This window comes from Carcharhinus amblyrhynchos, chromosome 24, assembly GCF_965287045.1.
Source record: "Carcharhinus amblyrhynchos chromosome 24, sCarAmb.v2.hapA, whole genome shotgun sequence".
NCBI lineage: Eukaryota > Metazoa > Chordata > Chondrichthyes > Carcharhiniformes > Carcharhinidae > Carcharhinus > Carcharhinus amblyrhynchos.
Window position 1 is genome coordinate 6332722 of NC_137347.1, and position 10563 is coordinate 6343284.

The 10563-nt window shown below is 46.8% G+C and overlaps 1 protein-coding gene across 1 annotated transcript in view; it reads left to right on the top strand.

Moving 5' to 3' along the window:
- Positions 1-10563, top strand: part of LOC145357706 (mitogen-activated protein kinase kinase kinase 5-like) — a 168043-nt gene extending 157480 nt beyond the window's left edge. Inside the window, 3 exon segments of the mRNA XM_080211133.1 lie at positions 3939-4015; positions 10186-10299; positions 10488-10563. Of these exon segments, the coding sequence (XP_080067259.1) occupies positions 3939-4015; positions 10186-10299; positions 10488-10563 (267 nt within the window).

Here is a 10563-nt window from a genome sequence, read left to right on the forward strand (position 1 = left end):
GATTACCTGAAAAGACTCGTGTGCCAATCTTTAATTATCTTGCAATTGTCTCTCTGCCTATGTATGCCGTGTTTGTCAACCTATCTCCACTCACCTGAAGAAGGAGCAGCGCTCCGAAAGCTCTTGATTCCAAGTAAACCTGTTGGACTTTAACCTAGTGCTGTGAGACTTCTTATTGTGCCAACATCTCCACATCAAGACTCCAGAAGTGTTCGCTCTGTTCTATCTCCACAGATGCTGTCAGGTCTGCTGAGATTTTCCAGCGTTTTTTTGTTTCTGGGAGGAATTTTCCCATCCTGCCTGCCACGGGAATCATAATGGGAGGGACAGACAACCCCGCAGTCGGTTCAGGCTGTGTGGAGAGTGAATTGCTGGAGTTGGGCCTTCCGCCCCTCACTCAGGAGAAAGCCCTGCCTCAGAGAGCGGAGCAGCGGCCATTGCTAACCCCACAGGTAGCCCCCAGACTCCCAGTCCCAGAAAGCGAGGGCCAATGCCGGGAAATCCCAGTGGAGATGGGAGGGTGGCGTGGTGGGGGCTGGTTAGGGAATCGAGGGGCGGGATGGAAAGGACAAGGGGAGGAAGCTTCTGGTGAGGGTGCGGGAGAGGAGCGGGGGATGTTGCATGTGAGAGAGCACCCCCTTCCCCCTCCTTCCCACCTGAGGCACGAGTCTGCCAGCCCCATCCCTAACCTCCTCCCGCTGGCCTCAGAATTGCAGCTTGATGGAAAAGCAGCCCTTAAGCAGCCGTTATTTGCTAACTCAATTAGGGTGAGCAGGTCACATGGGACTCTACTTTGTAAAGTCTCAGGCAGCTAGGGGTACGCGGCAGGAGTGCCCCCTGCGGAATTTTGGTACCATCACGCAAAGCCATCGAGGCAGTCCTGAAAAGTTCTGCCCGTCGACTCTCTGAGTTTGTCTCCTGTTGAAGCGGGTGCAGCTCTGGCTCAAAGTCCCAGTGCCCAGGCCGACCTACACGCCGCTGTCCCTCTGCTGGAAAGGGAATTGAGTGAACCTCAGAGGCACCGTTATCTCTGGAGAGGGAGAGGATGCAAGCAGAAAGCTGAGGGAATGGGGGGAAGCCAAAAATAAAGGCTGGAGGAGGTAGTGAATAAATGTGATTGACAAAGATAGGGAAAAAGCAGGGAAATTAGGGAAGAAGGCCATTTTAAATCGGAACCTTCACACTCCTAATGTACATTAACACCAACGTGAGCTAATAACTCTGTTTCTCGCTCCAAAGATTCTGCCTGGCCTGCTGGCTATTCCCAGCATTGCTAATTCCATGACACCCACAGTTAGCTGATGACAGGCTGCCCCCAGATTCTCCATTCACCTTTCCTGTTTAAAAAGCACCTAGATAGACTGAGTCATTGCTCAAACCTTCACCTAACTACAACTTCCAGGATGTATACCTGGGTTTCCACACTAACTGATCCATCAGTGATCAGTAACACTGTTTAACAGCTTTGTAAATGTAAAGTTTACTTATTGGCGTCACAAGTAGGCTTATAAGTAGGACACAGATTTAAGGTGCTGGGGAGCAGGTACAGAGGAGATGTTAGGGGAAAGTTTTTCACTCAGAGGGTGGTGAGTTAACGGAATCGGCTGCCGTCGGTGGTGGTGGAGGCGAACTCGCTGGAGTCTTTTAAAAGACTTCTGGATGAGTACATGGGATCTATGGCATTGGGAGTTACAGTTCTATGGCTTGGTAGGTATAGATGTGATAGGCGCAACTTGTGGGCTGAAGGGCCTGTTTGTGCTGTACTGTTCTATGTTCTATGTACATTAACACTGCAATGAAGTTACTTTGAAAATTCCCCGGTCGCCACACTCCGGCACCTGTTCAGGTACACTGAGGGAGAATTTAGCACGGCCAATACACCTAACCAGCACATCTTTCAGACTGTGGAAGGAAATCGGAGCACCTGGAGGGGAACCCATGCAGACATGGGGAGAACATGCAGATTCCGCATGGACGGTGACCCAAGGCTGGAATTGAACCCGGGTCGCTGGCACTGTGCTTGTGTTTTGTGTTGGAGATTGATCCTTGTTGCTTGCTGCACAACTGCCAACACTGGCAGGCAATGGATTGGAAAGTGCACTCACTAAATGCTTGCGTTCCTCCTGTCCTTAAGCCACTCTGATTTGCTGGGATACAGATGACATGTATTTATCATGACAATACGGTATTGTAAAATCAAGTTCTGCTTTGTTCAGTGAAGCCTAAGGCAATGCAACAAACTGTGAATAAGCACTGAAATTCTCAAACGTATGTTGTGTGACTGATGATGTGTATATCACACATTCTCAGCACTCCCAAACCTTTAGGCAGCTTTATTAATGTACTGGAAAAAATCTACAATCCTTGCATCAAAAATGTTTGCACACAAAGTAAATGGTTGCAGTTCCCAGAGGGGTTTGCTGTTTAATTGAATTTTCACTGCTCCACTTAAAGAAGGAAGCTTCACCCATTGACGAGGGCAGCTAATGTCCTGCTATGTCCAGGGGTTGGGTGAGCCAGACTTTTTTTTAGTCATTCACAGGACACTGGCTAGACCAGCATTTATTGCCCATCCCTAATTGCCCTTGAGAAGGTGGTGGTGAACTGCCTTCTTGAACTGTTGCAGTTCCCCAGGCATAGGGAGAAATTTCCATCGTTTTGACCCAGGGATAGTGAAGGAACGGCGATATATTTCTAAGTCAGGATTGTAAATGACTTGGAGAGGAACTTGCAATTGGTGCTTTTCCCAGATCTAAGCTGCCCTTGCCCTTCTAGATGGTTGTAATCATGGATTTGTAAAGACCCTTGGTGAGTTACTGCAGTGCATCTTGTAGATGGTACACATTGCTGCCACTGTGTCTGAGTGATGGAGGGAGTGGACATTGAAGGTGGTGGATGGGGTAGCAATTGAGAGCTGCTTTGTACTGTATGGTGTTGAGCTTTGTGAGTGTTATGGGAGCTGTACTCATCCAGGCAAGTGGGGAGTATTCCATCACACTCCTGACTTGTGCTTTGTAGATGGTGGACTTGCTTTGGGGAGCCATGGAGGTGAGTTACTCGCCACAGTCAGTGCTCATCTGATTTACGTTACTAATTGGATTACTAATTCAATGAGTTCACTTGGAAACCCGCCCACTTGAGAGTAGATAAAAGCAAAATACTGCAGATGCTGGAATCTGAAACAGAAAATGCTGGAAAACCTCAGCAGGTCTGACAGCATCTACGGAGAATCAATACTTGGAATAGATACTGGGTGTGAACGCTAGGTCTGATTGGAAAGTGTCTCAGGTGGGAAGGTTAGTTGGATCTTGCTCTGTTTACCCAATGGCAGAGAGGCAATGAGTCTGTGCATGTAGTTGTTGGCTGATGATAGATGTGGTCAGGCTCTGAACTCCTCCTCCAGTATTCAGACTATCCACAGCAGCGAGTTACTGAGCCACACAGACCCAGTTCACTTCTTGATCGAGTGTACCCGCTCTCAGCCTGGGTCCTCCACTTTGAGAATGATTCTGACTGCGCGCAGTGACCCCTCCATCTGCACAGGTGCCAAGTGAAGACATTGACCGGGATTTTCTCACCCCCTCCCTGACTTGGATTCTGCAGTCCCGCTGCAGTGAATGAAGATCCTGCTGAGTGCCAAATTCTCCATTCTTGCTGGCAGCAATGGTGGGGTGTGAACGGCCAGAGAATTCCGCCCGTTGTAGGTTTCAGCTGTGATGCTTCTGATGGCACATAGACACTGACAGTGCTGGCTCGGTCTAATGGCTACTTGTGGGAGTTACAGAGATTGTTAGGGTTCCTGAAACGGCAACCAGGCAAGAACTCGATAACCTCAGGAGGGTGGAGGAAGGGGTCAGGGAGAACATGGGGCCAGAAGCAGCTGTGAGAGTTACTCAGCAGTGTTGGCTCACATGCTTTTTACTGTGCTCACGTTACAGATTATAGCCAATGGTTACACACTGCACAACCTTCTGAATGACGTGACAAGGGATGATTTGATGTACATCCAGATAAGGTAAATGCTGTAACTGCAACGGTGTTCATTGCCCTGAATTACGGTGTGAGCTTCCTGTTCCGGGTGAGCTGGGCTTAGTGGTAAGGTTCTTGAATCTGAGTCAGAAACCAGAGACTCGAGCAGGTAATCCAGGCTGGCACACCAGTGCTTGTACTGAGGGAGTGCTGCACTGTCAGAGGCAATGTCAAACAGACGCCTCCTCTCACACTTCTGGTTCTGATTCAGTATTACAAGAAAAGCACAAAATTCATTCAGTACTCAGTATTTAATCCTTAACCAATCTCCCTACAATCAGATTGCCTATTCCTTTATCTCAGTGCTGCGTGTGGAATCTTGCTGTGTAACTCTTGGCTGTCGTGTTCTACTTCCAAATCATTAATGTATATTGTGAAAAGTTGTGGTCCCAGCACCGATCCCTGAGTCACACCACTAGTCACCGGCTGGCATCCTGAAAAAGACCCTTTTATCCCCACTCCCTGCCTTCTGACAGTCAGCCAACCCTCTATCCATGCCAGGATTTTATCGTTAACACCAAGGGCTTTTAACTTATTTAACAGTCTCCTATGCAGTACCTTGTCAGAAGTCTTCTGGAAATCTAAATAAATCACATCCAATGGCTCTCTTTTATCTAACTTCCTTGTTACCTCCTCAAAGAACAGATTTGTCAGACACGACCTCCCCTTGACATTCCACAAACTCCTTTTCTTGGGATCCACTACCTACCTGATTTTCCTAGTCCACCTGCATATTGAAGTCCCCCATGATTATTGTAATATTGCCTTTTTTATATGTTTTTTCTATCTCCTGATTTATTTTCTGCCCCACATCCTGACTACTGCTAGGGAGCCTGTACATAACTCCCATCAGTCTTTTTACCTTTGCGATTCCTCAATTCTACCCATGGAGATTCTATGCCTTCTGATCCTGTGTCACTTCTTGCTAACAATTTAACTTCACTCCTTACTAACAATGTAACCCTGCTCCTTTGCCCATCTGCCTCTCCTTCCGATAGGAACGTATCCTCGGATATTTAGATCCCAGCCCTTATCCCCTCGCAGCCACATCTCTGTGATGCCCGCAACATCGTACCAGCCAATTCCAATGTGCGCAACAAGCTAATTTACCATGTTCCGTATACTGTGTGCATTTAGGTACAACACCCTCAGTCCTGCATTGACCACCTCTCTTCTCATACCTGTCACCTTTTTTGCTCTGCCTGAGGTTAGATTTCCACCACCTTTTATACTCTCCGTTCTATTACACGGTCTGGAAACCTTACTAACCTCTCCTGAGCCCTCGGCTCCTTTAACTAGTTGAAAGTCCTCATCATTAACCTGCACTTTAACTTTGATTTTCTGATTCTCCATACAACTGCACCCTCCCCCCTACTATTTAGTTTAAAGCCCCTATCTACAGCCCTCGTTATACGATTCGCCAGGACTCTGGTCCCAGCACGATTCAGATGAAAACTGTCCCATTGGAACAGGTCCCCTCTTCCCCAATACTGGTGCCAACGTCCCATGAATTCAAACCCATTCCTCCCACACCAATCTTTGAGGCACGCATTTGCCTCCTGAATCTTATTGACTCTGTGCCAATTAGCTTGTGGCTCAGCTAGTAATCCAGAGATTATTACCTTTCTCGGTTCTGCTTTTTAATTTAGCTCCTAGCTGTTCATACCCTCTTAGCAGAACTGCTGTTCCTGTTCTACCTATGTTGTTGGTTTTATTCAGAAGGAGCGATCTGTCACCCTCTGCCATCCCACCCAAATGGGTACAACTCCTGCCTGAATCGAGTCTAACCCTGTTCATTATCGGAGATCCGGCAACTCTGATCTATCAATATGCGAGCTAGGGATGACTCATGGTTGCATCACCCACCCCTACCCACTGCCCATACACTACCCATAGCATTTGCCAACAGTATATTATAAACAGCACATTCAGATGCTTCTGTTACATTCCATTTGTACATCATAGAATCCCCACAGTGCAGAAGGAGGCCATTTGGCCCATTAAGACTGCACCAACTCTCTGACAGCATGCCTTAAACAGGCCCTATCCCCATAACCCCACATATTTATCTCACCAGTCTCCTTAACCTACACATCTTTGGTCACTAAGAGGCAATTTACCATGTCCAATCTACCTAACTGCACGGTAGCACAGCGGTTAGCACTGCTGCCTCACAGTGCCCTGATTCACTTCTGGTCTTGGGTCACCATCTGTGTGGAGCTTGCACATTCTCCCCGTGTCTGCGTGGGTTTCCTCCGGGTGCTCCGGCTTCCTCCCACAGTCCAAAGATGTGCCGGGTTAGTTGGATTGCGCAGTAAGAAGTCTCACAACACCAGGTTAAAGTCCAGCAAGTTTATTTGGTAGCAAAAGCCACTAGCTTTCGGCCATCTTAAATTGCACCTTAGTGTCAGGGGAACTAGCTTAATGTGTGGGGTGATGGGAATAGGACCTGGGTGGGATTGTGCTTGGTGCTCACTCGATGGACTTCCTTCTGCACTGTAGGGATTCTATGATCATCTTTGGACTGTGGGAGGAAACACAGTAAGAAGTCTCACAACACCAGGTTTAAGTCCGACCAGTTTATTTGATAGTAATCCCACAAGCTTTCGGAAACAGTGTCCCTTCGTCAGGTGTGTGGAAGGTTCTGATCAGAGAAAGGCATATAAAGATTCCAACCTTTATATGAAGATGTGAAGGGACACTGTTTCCGAAAGCTTGTGCGATTACTATCAAATAAACTGGTTGGACTTTTACCTGGTGTTGTGAGACTTCTTACTGTGTTTACCACAGTCCAACGCCGGCATCTCCACATCATGACTACCATCGACGGAGGAAACCCACACAGACACAGAGAGAATGTGCAAACAGACAGTGACTCAAGCCGGAATTGAACCCGGGTCCCTGGTGCTGTGAGGCAGCAGTGCTAACCACTGTGCCACCGTGCCGCCTATGTAACTCACTATGCCCTCAGTGAACTTTCATACCAACCTCCTGACTCAAGATCAATAATCATATCAACAACAGCTGAACTCAGCTTACCCCTCCCCTCAGAATCGTTCTCTCTGAACACGGACACAACTATTTGGGATTAATGGAGCTTATTTTTTTCATTCCTTCTTCTGCTCCAGAAACCATTGACTCTGTGCTCAGTACCTCCCCCTGGTGTCCTGTGTACACATCTACATCTTCAATAGGTAGTGTGGGCTGTTTGGCCATGGGGAGGAATGGCCAGAGCTTTAAACAGACACAAGCTTCCACCGAGATTAGAAACATTGGCTGATATCCCCCTCCCTGGCCCAGGGGGGGTAACCAATTACATAGCAACTTCTCTCCTTGATGGATCAGCTGCCTTATCTGCATGGCTCAATACTTCATCTCTTGGCCAATTTGTCAGCTGAGAGCTTGGCAATCTACAGAACGGCAAGATCAACCCTCACGTGGTCATTCCGTGAATAGTCACCACTTCATTTCCTGAGTTACAGCATCCAGAACATGAGATACCGCACACACAGCGAGCATGGGGAAAGCCAGAGACATTCCTGTGACTTTCATACTGTGTCGAGGGCACACAATCCATCCCACACAAACTGATCTCCACGTTAACCCTGAGTGGTTGTGTCCGTGCTCAGAGAGAACGATTCTGAGGGCAGGGGTGAGTTTGGCTGCTGTCACACACATGAGGTTCTCCTGATTCCTCTGTGAACCTCTCACTGGTCCCTTTAATCAAGCTGGAATTTTATGGGGATTGTGTAAAGAGGTGCCTAGCTTCTCCGCAGACTGCATGGGAGGGCTGTTATTAAACACTGAGCGGTGCTGGATGATGTGATAATACTTTGTTTTTTGCTTATTTGCTCTGCGTGCTGAGATGATTGTTGAAAAAGACTATTTACGTTATCGTGTTGGTAAATTTACCGAATGTTTGAATTTATAAATCCTAAAGACCTTTGTGTATGTGTGTTCTACAAATTGAGTGTATTTTCTAATGCATGTGAGTGTATACATGTAGAGTGTGTGTTGTGTGTGTGCATCTGCGTCTGTGTGCATCTTTTGTGTATGTATCAGTGTGCATGCACATTTGTGTGTTCTTGTGTGATTGTGTGTCTGTTTGTGTGTGCATGTGTCTGTGTGTGCCCATCTGGCTGTATGCACATCAGTGTGTGTGCGTGTGCCTCTGTGTGCATCAGTGTGCATGCACATGTATATTTGTGCACATCTGTGTGTGCACGCACACCCCTGTGTGTGTGCACATCTGCGTGTGTGTGTCAGTATCTGTGTGTGCATCTGCATGTGTGTGTGAGCATGTCTGTGTGTGTGAGCATATCTCTGTGTGTCAGTATCTGTGTGTGTCGGTATCAGTGAGTGTGTGTCAGTATCTGTGTGTATGTTTATCTGTATGCCTGCATTTGTGTTGACAATGTTCACCATAAGAGTGAGCCAGAATAAACTGTTTTCAGTCCCTGGTTACGATAATTGTTAGATTTCAGGATTTGAAACATACAATAATAAATAGAATCTCAGTTTAATAAAACATTGATTCAAAGCTGTAAGCAGCACGTGGGGTTAATTGTAAAATTTTATCCAGCAGTGTTAGCGCTGTAGCGGTTACGGGTGCTGAGTTTGGATTAAACAACAGGAATTGTACATTAATTGTAATAGCGGTGAGATTGGCCCAAAGTAATTAGCCAGTTTAATACAGTTTATAAAGCGTTTTTATAATTGATGCCTATGATAAGGAAAGGGTGAATAGCATTTGTCCAATGTGGGAAGGATACATGGGGATGGGTTGAGTGGTGGGGCAGTGCAATAAAAATGTGCAATGGGCCAGAACATTCTGGGTACAGAGCAGTGAATTTAATATACGCACCATGAATGGTGTGTAAATAACCCAGCGACATGGCAAGAGGAGATATCCCGTGAGTTGTCACTCGTTGCTGGATGATTTCCGCTGCTCCTCTGCTAACTTCACAAAACAACCCCATCTCTTTGAAGAAATGATTCTGTTGTTCTGTTCATCCTACAGCAGAAAGTTTGGGCTGCAAATTTAGAGTATAAAGAAAACATTTTACACAAGAAGATTTACATTCCTGCAATCAGCATGGCCGTGAATGAGTGTAGTTGTAAGGGCGAATCCTTGTTACTGTTAATCCTTTAAAAGATGCACTATTAGCCCCACTGTTCACCAAGATTCCACGCGCCCAGTTGCCGTGGCATCAATTAAAAAAATGCCGCATAAACTGTGTTAAACTGGCCAATTATTTTGGGCCGATCTTGTCACTATTCAATAATTAATTAATGTACAATTCCGTTGTTTAGTCCAAACTCAGCACCCATAGCTATACAGCGCAAACACTGCTGGATAAAATTTTACAATAAACCTCACACTCTGCTTACATCCTTAACGTGTCAATGTTTTATTAAACTGAGATTCTACTTATTATTGCATGAGCTGTTTCAAATCCTGGAATCTAACAATTTATAAGATCATAGAATCCTGCAATGCAGAAGGAGGCCATTCGGCCCATCAAGTCTGCACCGATCACAATCCTACCCAGGCCCTATCCCTGTAACCCCATGTATTTACTCTAGCTGGTCCCCCTGACACTAACGGGACAATTTAGCATGGCCAGTCCACCTAACCAGCACGTGTTTCGGACTGTGGGAGGAAACCGGAGCACCCGGAGGAAACCCATGCAGACACGGGGAGAACGTGCAGACTCCACACCGACAGTGACCCAAGCCAGGAATCGAACCCGGGTCCCTGGCACTGTGAGTGAGGCAGCAGCGCTAACCACTGTTACAAATCCTGAAATCTAACAATTATTGTAACCAGGGGATTAAGTGAAGATTGTTTATTCTGGCTCACTCTTGTGGTGAACATTGTTGGTCTCTGATCTCTGTAACCATTTGACTCGTGAAGTTCATTCTGGTGAGTGTCAGCTTGCATGGATGGTAAGTGATGATGCAAAATGTTTTTGGACTGAAGAGGGAAGAAAAATGTCTAACAACCCTGCTCCAAAGCTAAAAACCTGGGCCAATATGCAGGCGTGTATATTTATATGCAGCGATATGTGTGTGTGGCAGAGAGAGGGAGCACTGTGCATTTATATAAGACAGGATCTATCCTACCAATCACTAAAGGGTTTCTTTCTGTGTTAGGGGTGGAATGATGTGCAGACTCTGGGCTGCCATCAGTGCCCACAGGAAGCTGGAGGGTGAGAAGTAGGCACCGGCCACCCAGTTTCCGAAGGCTGTACACCATGGAACAGCAAGGTGAGGCTAGAGGCTACAATACAGAACGGAGAGAGACACCGGCAAAAGGCTCACGGTCTGAGAATAGCCGCCTGCTCTGGGATGGCAGCGAAGGGAGAGGGGCAGGCACCTCAGAATGTCTCACATTGCTGGGAAACCGGTGTAACTGTGACTGGCACACCTGTAACTCTCGGAGCTGTTCGCTTCAGACATGATTTGACCGGAATGCCAGACAGCCAGGAGTCATTTGACGTTCATCGCTCACACCTGGTGTTATATTCATGA